The following is an 11,645-nucleotide window of genomic DNA, read 5'->3' on the forward strand; positions in this document are numbered from 1 at the left end:
TCTCCCTTATAAATTTACTCCCTATTGTCAGCCTAATTCCAAATAATCATTTTAAGCTCATAATTGTACTCATCTGTGCCTTTTGTGTATAATCTAATCAGCTCATAACACAACTGAGTATACAAAAAGAAAATAAAGAGTCTTTTAGTAATTAAGGAGGCATTCTTGTTCTGTATGAAAACAGCGTGGGTTAATAGTAGGGGTTGGGCATCGTATGAATTTGAATGAGTCCCATGCCGATTCTGTTTCCTGTCGATTCCCAATTCCGATTGTTTCATTTGGCAGGATCCAAAAACATTACAAGTTTTAAATGACTCAGCTAACCACAGGTCTTACTTGCTGAAATAATCTGAACTTCAACATGACTTTTAATTTTATGAACAATAACATCACCTTCATTTAGAATAGAAACATGTTTTCAAGAAAGAAAGAAAAACACTTGCAGCACAATCAGTGTGTTTGTTTCTTTCTGACCACACCTCACAGCCCAAGTATGGGAGCTGAAGAAGCCTCTAGGATGAGAGGCAAAAGGTCTTGAACATAACCAGAAAGGTCCAGCTGTTTTCACCTAAAACTTTCAGGATGATCACATCCAGGATGACAGAGAGTCTGCACCTCCTTGCTGCAGCAGCGAGTCAGTCAGAAGGGAAACTGAAACTTAAATGTAGCAGCTGTCAGTAACAATCTAATTTAAAACATTAAAACTCCCAAAAGAATAAACAGTTCAAAAAAGAGAGAAAAATCTAACAACTTTGTGTGTTGTAAGATTTCTTATATAATGATGATGGTCTGTCATGGTGAAGAGAGAGCTGAGTCAGAAGGCGAAGCTCTCAATTTACCAGTCGATCTATGTTCCTACCCTCACCTATGGTCATGAGCTTTGGGTAGTGACCGAAAGAACGAGATCGCGGATACAAGCAGCCGAAATTAGTTTTCTCCAAAGAATGGCTGGGCTCCGCCTTAGAGATAGGGTGAGAAGCACGGCCATTTAGGAGGGGCTCGGAGTAGACCCGCTGCTCCTCCACATTGAGAGGAGCCAGTTGAGGTGGCTCGGACATCTAGTCAGGATGCCTCCTGGACGCCTCCCTGGTGAGGTTTTCTGGGCATGTCCAACTGGTAGGAGACCTAAAGGTAGACCCAGGACACGGTGGAGGGACTATGTCTCTCACCTGGCCAGGGAACGCCTTGGGATTCCCCCGGAGGAGCTGGCCCAAATGTCTGGGGAGAGGGAAGTCTGGGCCTCTCGCCTTAGGCTACTGTCCCTGCGACCAGACTCCAAATAAGCTGATGGATGGGCGGATGGATGGTTTTTTCATGGACATCAGCCACAGTTTTAGCTTGGGAATCGAAACTAGGAATTGATTCCGGGAAACCTGACAGTTAGTCCCGGTTCCAATCGGTGCTCGATGTCCAACTCTATTTAATTGTTAACCAGTTTTAAAATCGAATTCCTCAATGTTGCATATAATTTACCTTATCTATTAAACAATCATTAAACCCCAAAAGCAAAAATACAGTATATAAATTAAAAGGTTGTATGTGGGCTTAAAACCAAAGAAGTTGTCCAGTGGGCTGATCTGAAACCCAACACTGTTCTACTGTGACCTCCAGTATCACAAAAATAGAATCAAGAGATAACTTTTAGCATTGAATGAAAAAACACAACTATGTAAACATAATCCATAAATGTCCTTGCACATTAGTGAAGGTTTGAGGTATAGTTGGACAACTGTCCCACAAAGTTCTAGTGTTATACTGGACTAGTCTCTTCATATCTCATCTACAAAGACTCAAGTATGTCACCTGATGCAAAACAGCATCAAGATTTGTCATCAGATTTTGCACGAACATCTCCTCTGTGAACCTTAAGTTATTTAAACGTGATTAAAAAGTGAATGTGCTATGACTCAGGCTTCTACCCTTTGACTTTATCCAGTGATCGTAAATCTTTCAACCATCTGTCCTGTGGTAAATCTCCACCTTGATCTCAGGCTTGTGGCGTTATTAGCCATTGACGTAAGAGCAAAGGAGTTTCCCGTCTTAATGAGTTTACGCTGTTGTCAGCCTTTTATTTTTTTCCCATGGACCCATGTGAGGCTTACCTGTCCTACAGTAAGGGAATACCCAGTGCACGTCAACAAACCACACTAGTTTTGTGGATGGGAGCTCAAACCCTGAAATGCAGTGAAGGAATGCCTTTTGTAGCCTTATTTTAAAAGCTTCCCAGTAGAACCAGTCACTTAATAGTTTTCATGTGAAACGGTGTTGGGCCTGGGGGGTCAGAGCTGTCAGAAATAAGACACCTCCTGACCTTGATTATGTTTATAGCTTTTTGTTGGCCTTTATTTTGTCAAAGACATTTTCATTGTTCAGAAACAGATTTCTTTTAATCCTACGGTGTCATGGTGGAGGTTGTGTGTAGCTTACGGGGGTCGGGAATGTGATGTCTGACTTGCTCAGTTTTAACTTCTGAATATATCCACAGGACACTCTTTCATATGAGACACAGAGCTGCTCATCTTTAACACTGAAAGGAGTCGGAGTAGCTTTCAAGGGCAAGAAGATCTGTTTGAAATATGGTAACATTTTGTTTGATTTAACCTTATAAAAGCAACCCACTACAACACCCCAAGTGTTAAGTTATTGGAAAACGTTTTTCTTTTATGACTTTTCAAGACTTTATTAAAAATGTTTAACTTTTTTCATCCTACTATATGTTTATCATTATTACTATTATTATTATTATTCATTTTTTGTGTGAGGTTTAGTTCTTTGAGATATAAAAAATAGACAAATTATATTTGAAATACCCATTACATTCTATGAATAATATCTCTAAATGTTAGAAAAGACGTATGTTACGATCCAAGCTGTCTAGGGGGCCTGGGGTAACAAGGAGGACACATGCTCGGGTGTTTAAAAGTTAACTTAAACAAATTTATTCACACCAAGGAAAATTACTAAACACAACAGGACTAATCGGCAGCAACTAAATAGTAAAACAAAATAAACTCTACTTAGCCAATATAACTACAAATCAGGGAAACCCCTGCACATAAAAGACACAAATTGGCTAAAAGAGTTTAAAACAAAAGCTCGCCGAGGAGCCAACAGGACAGAGACCACATGTCTAGCCTGTTGCTCCCTGATGATGAGGGCTGGGTGGCTTTTATGCAGTGAGTTCAACTGCTGATTGTCATTGCCACCAGCTGGGACTTCAGGGTGGGGCCGGACAGGTGTGGGAGAAGCCAGGTGCTGCAAAACTGCTCCTCTCACACAAGAGGGATAAAACAGAGGAGTAAGAAATGAAATAAAAACATAAATGGCACCAGCCATAACAACGTACAAGGTTAATTTTCACTTGTAAACTGAGGTCGGTCAAATCCACTCCTAGACAAGGTATAGCTGGTGCTATAAGGATCCTCCTGAATTACCTGGAGGAGTTATATGTGTTATTTGTGTGTGTGTGTGTGCGTGTGTGCGCATGTGAGTGTGTGTGTGTGTGCGTGTGCACGTGTGCGTGTGTGTGTGTGTGTGTGTCTGCTCTGTCTTCTCGATCCCCCGTGAGTTGTGATGGATGGCTGCCTATAGAGCTCCGGACCCCACGTGACTCTCAGTTAGTAGACACCATATTGGCAGTCAAAAAAGGTAAACAAACACGGATCGTAAACATGAACATGAACGGGATCGGCTTGGATTTTACTTCGTCGAAGTTTACTTCACACTTTAAAACTGAAGAAATCGTTTTATATAATCAGAAATTAAATAGACTAAACATCTCCGACCCTTACCGTGCCCCTGGGATACTTTTTAAAAACGCCAGAAGCTGTCGGAGCGGACTTCTTACCGGACCTGGCCGGGAAACCCCTTGGGATTTCCCGGGAGGAGCTGGCCCAAGTGGCTGGGGAGAGGGAAGTCTGGGCCTCTCGACGCTGCTGCCCCCGTAACCCGACTCCGGATAAGCGGATGAAAATGGATGGATGGATGGACAAATAACAGATTTACATGTAAGTAGTTTAAATAGTGCTGTGCTGTTTGAATGTATAAACTGAACGCCAAGAGAAATCACTAGTTTGATTTTTTTCCGTGAATAAAATAAATATGTCAGGCAGGAGCATCTCAGGATCTGTCTGAGATCTGTCTCGGTGAGACAGATAATAGCAATCCAAAGTGCTTTTTATGTGGGATCTGATAATTGACCAACCATTGCTTAAAAATTAAATACAACTTAGTCGGTTAATTGCTGTTATCATAAAACACGCAAACGGCAGCACGCAGAACTCACGAGGCACCGTCTTACGCGATGTTTACTTGTTGCTATGAGTAATAAGACCACGCCAAAATATGTTTAGGAAGCCCACTAAGAATTGTAATAAAAGCATTTAAAATAAATACCATACACAGTTGAGGAAACGTTTAAGTACCTGATATGAAGTGGTCGCTGCATAAGTGAAAACCTTTACTCTCGGGATCCCACAGCTTCATTTTAGCCCGGTCACTAGCGTGTTTTATTACAGTGATCCAACATTTGCGGCGCTCCGGATCTTGGGGAATCCTGTAGATGGCTCATTCCTTATGTCGTCCGCGTTTGTTCTGCATCCTGGGGCACAGCAGGAATCTACCATATTTCTCGTTTAATTGAGTTTTCTGACAATAACAAATAGTCCAGCTGCCGGCTTCTGCCTGCCAATATGGCGCCGTTTCGATTTGAACTGTTGCATGCCGGGAGAAGTGAAGTCAACTCCCGGAGCTCTATACTGAGCTAGAATCCTCTGGAGGTTTCTTCCTCTTAAAAGGGAGTTTTCCTCTCCACTGTTGCTGCATGCTTGCTTAGTATGAGGATTGCTGTGAAGTCACTGACTTGTGTCAGTGACGCAATCTGCTGGGTTCCTTATGTAGGAAACCTTTTACTGATTGGCTTTGTGACGTGCCATGAGATGACTCTTGTTTGGCGCTATATAAATAAACTGAATAGAAATTAATTGTGTTGGTTTCATTCTGTTAACCCAATGATTTTAGGCTCCATTTGTAACCATCCATTCATCCATCCATGGATGGCGCTATACAAATAAAGGTTGTGATGATGATGATGATGATGATAATGATGATGATGAACATCTCAAAAACTATTGGATAGTCTTTACTAAGAAATGTTGAGTTTTCCTTGGTGTTTTTTTCCTAAAACATAAGCTTAAGAACATATCGGCCACAGTCTAATGTTCACATCTCTGATGGCAATAGCCAGCATGTCTTTGCACAAGATCTGATGAGTTAAAGGAGAATTACATTCATGTGCTGCTTGGTCAATTTTGGATTTCTTTCTCCTCCAATCTGTTTACCGGCGTGTAAAGCCGAAGCTGTTTCATTGATTGATTTGTAAAACAAAATGAATGGTTTTCTCGAGGATTGTAACTGATTATAAAGACATCCCAGTTTGGATTCATGGACAGAAACCTTAGTCAAGATGCTCTTTCTAAATTTGGGAACACATTATTGCACCAATCATCATGTAAAACGACATGACTGATTTCTTGACACGATTGGACTCCCCTTACACAAGCAGTTTTACCAATGCAAATCCAAAACCTTCAGAAAATCCACCAGAGACATTAAGATGTTAAAACTGCCCCATTTTTTACAAATTCATATTGAATAGGTCTTGTAAACACACATAGTGTCACACCCTTGTTGATAAATCCTGTGTTGTCACAACCTGAGACTTTAGCCAGAAGTCTCCTTTTTAGCAGACGTCATAAGACTCTAATCCAGCACGTGAAGAGCAAGTCAACCTTAAAGCTCAGCGGCCACCTCACCTGATTTGGAATGCGTCTTGATCACCAGCAGGTGAGACAGGCACCGCTTTTTCCTCTCACAGAAGAGCAACTCTTGTCTCTGAGCCAAGAACGAAGCCCTCTGACGCATTTGCTCCCTCCACTACAATCTGGAGGAACCCCGGAGACCAGATCAGTGCAACCTTAAGCTCCTCTAGGGATAATAGGCGGGCTGCGCAGCGGCTGGAGGGCGGCCTCAGGGCATGGAGCGAGGTGAAGAAAGGAAGATGAGAGAGGAGCAAAGTTGATAAAGAGGAAGGAAGGGAGAGATGGGTGAAGGAAAAGCTGCAGGGTTGGAGGGTTTGGGGAGATTTTGTCTAAACTTCAGTCCTGAAATAAAACTTTTTTTCTCTGTGTTCAGTTTCCTCTGCTGTGTGTTTCACCTGCTCTCCATTTGTAGCATGGTCAATTTTTATTTCTACAATACAGAAAGAAAAAAACAAGCCTGAATATGTGACTGTTTTATTTTGACGGGCTATAAATGTGTGGACATCGTTGACTCTTTCAGGTCAATTCCACTGTGGGAACAAACGCTGTGAGAAGGAGGAAGGCCTGAAGAGCTGGGAGGTGAATTTTGCCTACGTGGAACACGGGGAGAAGAGAAATGCTTTGGTGAAACTCCGTAAGATAATGAAACACATTTTAACATAATGGTCTCTGTGGGAAAGCACCTAACCAGCTCATTATAACCGGTGCGTACACTGCTGAGAATAATGGTAAGATGACTGCAGTTTGAGTCGGGGTTAAATCCGTTTAAAAGAGGGAGGAATGGATTATTATAACAAGCCAAAGACACGGGTCACACCTAAACACAGCATCTATGTTCTTCAAAAGATTCCCTCAAACTTTTCAAAGTCTAAACTGAATGTTGTGACTAAAATATGAAGCCCAGGCAAACCTGGTTACTGAAGGTCATCCATGAGAGCAGAACATCCACCATGTTGTTGATGCGAAACATAACAAGGTGGTTTCAATGCCAAGACAGAAATGCTGTCTGCTGCCATTTCCAAGTCACACACACGCCAACACACTGATAAGAGTAGCTGCTGAGGGTTGGAGCGGTGTACCTGGTACTGCAGCATGAGAATGGTTGGGTGCAAGTCGACAGAAGGCACTTGAGTAGACACATGTGGTCTCAAAATAAACATTGCATGGCTGTGTTAATTACTCGATGCTTTTGAAAGATAGATGATAGAAAATTAAAGATTGGAAATGCTCCAAGTTTACATTAGTAAGTTCTGCTACCTGCTAGTCAGAAAAAGCAGACAAGTCACACTAGTTGCAGTAAAACATGAAGTACTAATAATATAAATGTAGAAATGTACCAGGGGTGGTGAAGTGTACAACAGAAATAACAAAACTAATGAGTCATTATGAGGTTTTATCAACCGTCACTTTCAAAGGTGTAGGAAACCTGTTCAATCAGTACACTTGCAATGGTCTCTGGTGGGAATGAATGCCTTGCGAGTCGTACTCGAGGCAACCCCCCCCCCCCCCCCCCCCCCCCGCACACACACACACACACAAACACTGGGAACATCATGGACAAGTCTGGCGCAGCAGAGAGTGGCACAACATGACAGGATTTGGAATCTTATTTCTTGATTTTGGATATCTTTCCTCGGATTGGAAAACAACATGACTCTACCACTTATTTTGCAACGGCAACAACATTAGCAAAGCATTTTTACAGATGTTTGTTCCAGAGGAGCTGGTCGTGATGATGATCTTTTTGTTTTTTGTCTGTTCCAGGACTTTGCCCTGAATGCTCTTTCATGCTCAACTACCATCACAAGTAATCCAACTTTACATTCGTTTTTAGACTGAAAAATCTTGGTTATTTTAGTCTCAGATTAATTTTTAAGATGGTTCTATTTGTGCCTCCTTTCAGGAGAAAGGAAGTGAAGGTAAAAACAAAAAGAGGGATAATGGAGGAGAACAGGGAGCCAAAGAAGAAGAGGAAGAGGAGGAAGAGATCATCGTCTAGTACTAAGAAACACAAACACAAGAAGAGGAGAGGTACAGCTCCTCCTCTCACCTTTTCAAATCAAATAAGTACTACTCTTAACAGCTGTAACCAGATCAGAGGGCAGCCTCCTGGAAACTGTTCTGTTTACTTGTTATTCCCTGAAATGACACAATTCCATTAAGATGTCGGTTTTATCTGATTGTTCCCAGCCGATCGCTCCACCTCTCCCAGCAGCTCCGAGTCACAAAACTCGGACAAAGGTAATGTACACAACTTCCCAATCCACACACACACACACACACACACACACACACACACACACACACACACACACACACACACACACACACGCTTTGGGCAGCTGCTGCTCTCCTCCTTGACCTTTGGGGCCATGTCACTCCAAACTTTTCAAGTGATAATGCACGGACAGATCTCAGTGGAAGCACACACATTAACCCTGCTGTTAATGCTAATAGACTGACAGCAGGTCTGTTTTCTCGCTGTTGGCGTTTTATCTCTGCTCCACTTTTATTTTCACCACGAACAGCATGGCACGAAGTGTGCTTTTGCCCCGTGTGCCTGTTTTTGTTTATTCTGAGATCTTGACGGATGAGCGGGTGGGTGGCTAAAGGTGTTCTCACACAAGCAAAGTGTCCTCTGTGCAAATGCTATGTCATTAAGCTCAGTATGCAACAAGAGTTACTCTTCTGTTTCTAGTTTCACTCACAAACGTGTGTAATTTGTGCACAGGTATTCTAGCAGAGGAAGGAAATGAACGTATTAAAGGGATAGTTCAGATATTTTGAAGTGGGGTTCTATAAGAAGGATATGAACAACCAATATAAAAAATATTTGGTAGCCACCGATTGTGCAAGCTGTCACTCGTAGTCATGCTAACCCTAAGCACTTGCTGCTGAAGGTTTTAATATTTCTACCAAAATAATGAGGTAGAATAAATAAAATAGTTATTGCATCTATTGCTAAGAACCTTTTTGTATTGGAGGTGTTTTATTACCGTCAGTGAGGGGAAAAATATAAGAGCAGTCTCATAAAAACAAAAACGTTTTAAATCTCGTTTTAATGAGAACTTTTCTGTAACACTTTACAATAAGGGTCCTTTTATTGACGCTACTTAGTGGATTATTAATAACAATTATTTTATATTTATGTTAATATTAAACAAACCATTACTAAGCATGCACACAAACTCAGCCCTTTGGCTTAACCTTAAGGAAACGTAATATTTAATAATATAGGAAACGTTAATAAAGGGATTCTTTATTTATTAATGCTTAATAAGGCTTGGTGAGCAATTATCAGCTTCAGTACCTAAACCAGTTCTATATTAGATTATGCACAACTGCAGCTAGGACATTAGCTTAGCAATGCCAACCTCAAAGCCTTTTTCATTTTCAGTTCGCAAAATAAGTCAATCGTTTCAACAGTAAGTGATATATTTTGGCTAAAGCCAACTTTAACTTAAACAGCTTCTTGCTCGTTATGGAAGATGATTTTTTTCTCACATGGGATTATAATGAGAAGAATTACGAGGCTCAGATGGTGAAAGAGGATTTCAGAGGGCACAGGGCATCATTTCCACACACGGGTTGGCCACCTGGTAGGGAAGACAGTCCAAATCTTGTTCATTAATAACGGATCATGGGGGAAATTTATTAAAGGTCTACAGAAAATAAATATTGTGACATTGCTGTAGGCTTACTGGATTTATGCCTCTGCAAATTCAAACACTTTCCAAAACTAGTTAAACGTTTAACTGTATGATTTGTTTTTTACTTTTAAGTCTGGTTGTGCATGGTTTTTTTTGTTATTTCAATAAAATCTGACTTATTATAATAAATGCACCACTTCCTACACTCACTAGTGCTGAAAAACTCACTTTTTCTAGAAAAGATGCATTTATGCACTACAAAGCACAACAAAATGTGTTATTCAGTCAGAAAAAGTTAGAAAATCACTGCATGGTGGTCAGAGAAAGGTTGTGATTTGAGCATAAATAGTAGCTGATTTTAATTTTTCCAAATCTCTCTAAAAATCAGAGCAAATGAATTCACCCCACTTCTAAAAGTAGCTCTAAAAATGGTGAGAAATTGTCACAAGTTGACTGAGATTCTGACACTTCCCAAACAGACAGCGATGCTGGGAACGAGCCAGACGGCCAATCAGAAGCTGATCACTGGCGAGGCCCCGCCCCCGCTGTGGAGGAAAAGTCAAGGTGAGCTTAACAGCTAATGTTCATTTTAGAACTCGCCCATTAAGTTCCTGTAAAACCGTCACAGACAGTAGTTTGTGTTCTGCACCGTACGGTCATATTGTAATGTAAGTTGCTGTGGGCGCACGGGCAGAATATCTTGCCCTCCAGTCAGAACCCGAAAACACCACCAGTAGGCAACGACTTATAAAACGTTACACTTTATTACACAAACAATAAGACACAATAATAGAACACTATGGCCAGAGTCTTCTCTCATAAACCCAGCTGTCCAGCAAGAGCAAAACAAGCAGCGGTACTTAGCTGTATCAGATGATGACCCCCTCCCCGGGGTCTGAGCTTCCAACGCCGTCCAACGCCCTGGGGTGCAGCTTGCGAGGACGGCAGGTAAGTCCACAGCATAAGTCCAACTGCCAAAGTCCGTGGCGGCAGATATCAGCGTGGTCTCGGCATCCACTATGCCCAGCCCTCGCTACCTAAAGAAGACAACCAGCCTTCCCTCCTAACACTGGAACGCTGTACGCCTACTTAACTGTCTTCGTCGCTGGCAGCCCTAACCGACTGCGAACGACGCCACCCCCCAAAGTCCGATGCCACAATGACAGGTCGACCACGCACACCTCTCAGTAGACCTTTCACCCATTTTGTCCTCCCTGGCCTCGTTATCCATAACGAGGACCAGCTGGTGTCCAATCACCACACCCTCAGAGCCCGGCAGCTTCCGTCTTCTGTCCATCACAGTATTTATACCTGTCACACCGCCGGGAGAGCAAGGGCGCTGACCTTTAACCTTTAGGATAGTCCGTTTTTAGATGATCAAATGTCTCCATCCTGCTACTTGGCATGTATGGTTTGTATCAGTGTTGGTTGTTAACATCGATTCATGTCAGAGTTAATCACGCCCTCTAAAACAGTCAGTAGATTACGTCTGCACTGAGCGTGACACAATCTGACAGTTCTGTGTTTTGGGTGTTTTATCTGTTTAGGGAGGAAGAGTTTGATGAGTACTTTGAAGACATGTTTCTTTGAATCTGCTGGTATCATCGACGGCCCTGCTGTGACTACACTTCCCTTTGGATCCCGCAGACATTAACTATGTTCTATTTGGGTCTTGTGTGCATGAAATAAACATAATGTTTACCCTGCCTCTGCCTGTCAGTCTTCTGTTTACATATCTGGCATTGTCTGTGTGTGAGTCTCTCTGCTGTCACGGTTAAGAATAATTGAAAGTTATTCTAGGCAAGTATTGCTCTAGGGATGAGGGAACGCCGGCTTACATCCCAGCTTTGATTCAGAATAAAATGTCTTTGTAATATTTTAGTGCGTCAGTGGAGAGGATGGTCACTTCTGGGGTTCTTTAACTTTTAATTTGGTCCCAGCATCATCAAAAAGTCATATCCAATGCTCAAGGGGATTTGTTGTATTTGTCTTGACTCTCAAGCCTCCTCTCCACCGGATGTGAAAGCATCACAAAATGTACTTTGCTGCCGTTATACAGGATGTGTTCTTTTCCACTGGCAGCAAAGCGTAACGTTTTGGATATGAAGCAAAAAGAATGCTTTCATTACGTTTCAAGTCTATTTTTTACGCGCTACGCTTCCAAAACACGTCAAAG

General features: G+C 42.0%; 1 protein-coding gene across 1 annotated transcript in view; it reads left to right on the forward strand.

Moving 5' to 3' along the window:
* The window catches only part of fra10ac1 (FRA10A associated CGG repeat 1), a 29,648-nt gene extending 18,473 nt beyond the window's left edge, over positions 1-11,175 (forward strand). Inside the window, exons 9-14 of the mRNA XM_015963149.3 lie at positions 6,340-6,453; positions 7,584-7,626; positions 7,723-7,850; positions 8,010-8,060; positions 9,949-10,033; positions 11,017-11,175. Coding sequence (XP_015818635.3) covers positions 6,340-6,453; positions 7,584-7,626; positions 7,723-7,850; positions 8,010-8,060; positions 9,949-10,033; positions 11,017-11,059 — 464 coding nt within the window. The 3' untranslated portion in view covers positions 11,060-11,175. The remainder of the gene's footprint in view (positions 1-6,339; positions 6,454-7,583; positions 7,627-7,722; positions 7,851-8,009; positions 8,061-9,948; positions 10,034-11,016) is intronic.
* The last annotated feature ends 470 nt before the right edge of the window (positions 11,176-11,645 follow it).

The sequence above is a fragment of the Nothobranchius furzeri genome, chromosome 16 (genome assembly GCF_043380555.1).
Source record: "Nothobranchius furzeri strain GRZ-AD chromosome 16, NfurGRZ-RIMD1, whole genome shotgun sequence".
In the NCBI taxonomy this organism is placed as follows: domain Eukaryota; kingdom Metazoa; phylum Chordata; class Actinopteri; order Cyprinodontiformes; family Nothobranchiidae; genus Nothobranchius; species Nothobranchius furzeri.